This window comes from Phycodurus eques, chromosome 12 (genome assembly GCF_024500275.1).
Source record: "Phycodurus eques isolate BA_2022a chromosome 12, UOR_Pequ_1.1, whole genome shotgun sequence".
NCBI lineage: Eukaryota > Metazoa > Chordata > Actinopteri > Syngnathiformes > Syngnathidae > Phycodurus > Phycodurus eques.
In genome coordinates this window covers 13,996,220-13,999,165 of record NC_084536.1, presented here as the reverse complement: position 1 = coordinate 13,999,165, position 2,946 = coordinate 13,996,220, and the positions used below count along the sequence as shown (strand labels likewise).

Sequence of the window (2,946 nt, the reverse complement as noted above, 5' to 3'; positions counted from 1 at the left end):
TCGCATTGGGGGGGGAGCCAATGTTTTGGGGGCGGGTTAATTGTTGGGTGACGGTGAGTGCCAATGCTACTGTTGTATTTTTGGGGGGTCGCGGGGGTCATGAATGCAACATTTGAGACTGCCCAAACATGTAAATCTTCACCTGAGCTAGCCATCAATCAGCGTGTTGTCCCAGGAAAGTACCAAGGAACCAGGAAGGGGTGGGGCGTTGGGGTGGGGTTGGGTATGGAGTTGGGGGGCAGTCAGCAGAAGACGATGTGATGTGAGACATTTTGATGCATCAAAAGCTACACTGATTACTTTTATTTGTGCTACAAACATTTGAGGCAATGAGAAGAATGGGCTTCCTGCACCGGGAGCAACTGGGGAAAGGGGCAAACCAGGAGAGGGGGTGGGGTCAGGGGGCTGCCAGTGATGCCACTAGAAGCCTGTCTACCCAAGACAATGTTATGTGAGACCAGGTGTCAAAAGCTATGTCAATGACTCATTTGTACTACATGCAAGCATTTCAGCAAACAGATTGCGCCCCCCCCCCCAGTTGCTCTGATACTCTAGGACACCAGGAAGCCACGTAGCGTCCCTCCAGCAACCAGTCTAGCTTTCCTTAGTCTATGTTTCTTAAAACCTGACCCCCCCCCCCCCCCCCCAGATAAGATGCCGCCCAGTTTGGGATTGGGAGTTCTGAACAAGAAGAATTTTTTTCAGCAAAGTAACGTTGACGAAATGGTGAACGAGAGTTTGTCGGGGAGGAGCTGCTCTGAGGAGGGGGGTTGATGTGGGGGTTCTGGGGTGGGGTCTGGTCATTTAGCTCCCTTTCCAGCATGTGGTGCATCACTTTCAAAGCCCTCAGCGTGGAGTGAGAAGATCCTCCTCGGAGCAACAGGAGGAGATGAAGATTTAAAGTCCTCTTTTTATCATTTTTTAACAAGAGATTTTTTTCGCTGGGATTCAACTTGAAGATGAACGTTTTAAGCAACCCGATGCTTAGAACCCCCCAGGAGCCCTGCTGTGGACCTGCCTCAATGCAGGACCTGACTTCCTGCCCCTCTGCGTTCGGCGCTCACCTCCACCCACCACCCGCGCTGGGCCTCCAGGGTGGTTCCAGGGGGTGCTCCTCCAAGGCGGCGCGGGAACTGAGCGCCGAGGAGCAGCAGGAGTTGAGGAGGAAGATCAATAGCCGCGAAAGAAAGCGGATGCAGGACCTCAACGTGGCCATGGATGCCCTGAGGGAGGTAATGGTCCCCTACGCCTCCTCCGCCCCCGCCTCGGTCCCCCCCCACCCTGCAGGCGCCCCTCCCGGACGCCGGCTCTCCAAGATCTCCACACTGGTGTTGGCGCGGAACTATATCCTGCTGCTGGGCTCGTCCTTGCAGGAGATGCGGCGGCTGCTGGGCGAGCTGAGCGTGGGTGCGGGGCCCGGCCCCCGGCTGCTGCTGACGGGGGGCTGGCCCTTAATCTCGGCCCCCGGTCAGCTCCTCCTCACCCAGGAGTCCTTCCTGACCTCGGCCACCTCTCCGCCCTCGTCCTCTTCCTCACCCGTCGCCCTCAAGTGTCCCTTGCTGTCTCCCGGTCCTATGGAGGCCCCACTTACACCCATGCAGTGGGGCCTGGGGCCACCCTCGGGGCTGCCTTTGTGCCCCTGCGGCGTGTGCAGACTTCCCAGGTTCGGCCACCCGGCCCCACCTCCCAGATTCCCAAAGTGACACCTGGAAGGTGACTGACATTGCTGGTGATGTTTCATGAAGAACAAGAATCAATAAATGAAGAAATGGATGAATTTGGTACTATTGTGATGAAATAAAGATGACTTAGCCTGCTAATGCTAGTTGATGCTAACAAAGATGCTAACTATGGAGGTAAAAATTTTGGATGAGCTAACAAACAAACAGGCGTTGTCTTTGGTCTGCGCCAACCAGACGTCCACCCATCTCCTGCCGCCCCCTACCAGGGTTCCCCCCCCTCCCACCGGGGCCCCTGAGCATGAAAAGATCAAAGGTGTGTGTTGTAATGACACCTTTTGATTCTTTGCTCTTTCTCCTGGTTACAATATGTTCAAACGGACAGAAAATGTGCTACTGCCCACCGCCCGCCCGCCTGCCGCCGCCCCGAGAGGCGCGGTGGTCCTGATGGGGTCCTGTGAAACCCGGCCAGCACTTTGTGAGGATTACACACGTGAAAAGAGTGAGCCCTGTTAGCGTGAGGCGCACAAAGGAGGCGCTGGACGCAATTAAGTGAGATTACGCCAAATAAGGATGAGGGGGCGGGGCTTCATCAAAGTCAGTTGCTCCATCTTGTCCTGATCATTTGCATAAAGCTGCTTTGTGAGGGATTAGCTACCTTGCTATTTTGTCCACTCGGCTACCTTTTGGGGGAACCTTGTTAACCCCCCACCCCCCTCCATCTTGAGTGCCCCCTAAGAGGGTGTCTCTTTCTGCTGACTGCTGGTCTCATTGTTGCGGCGTCACGGGGGTCCGCTCGCGCTTTGTCTCTGCACTTTAACTCATCTCCCGCTTTCACGCACACTAACACATCTCAGACGCCCACACCCCCCCACACTCACTCTGACATGCACACATCTCAGACGCACACACACACACGCACACACATATACGTGCACACATCAGACGGAGCGACTAACTTTTTCTGGGTCTTAATTCAGTTTCTACCTTCATCAGCATTATTTCTTTTTTTTTCCAATGAGGACTGTCAATTAAGGTCTAAATAAAAAATGAAACTGCACGACTATTCCTCTCTGGCCTCTATTTGACTGTAAGCATTATTTTTTTTTAAATGTAAAAGGGACAACTATGGCCACACCATTCGAACACAAAAGATGCATTTGAACGGCACTTTTAAGTAATGTAGTGGAGTCGAAAGTACAAAGTTTTTCAAAAATAAATCGCTCTTCTACTCTATACGGTCAGGTCCATGAATACTGGAACATGG

The 2,946-nt window shown here is 53.4% G+C and overlaps 1 protein-coding gene across 1 annotated transcript; it reads left to right on the top strand.

The window, feature by feature from the left end:
• The first annotated feature begins 959 nt into the window (after positions 1–959).
• olig1 (oligodendrocyte transcription factor 1) lies at positions 960–1,703 on the top strand. Its single transcript, XM_061692992.1, has one exon. It carries the CDS (start codon positions 960–962, stop codon positions 1,701–1,703), a length of 744 nt encoding a protein of 247 aa, XP_061548976.1.
• Positions 1,704–2,946: the final 1,243 nt, after the last annotated feature.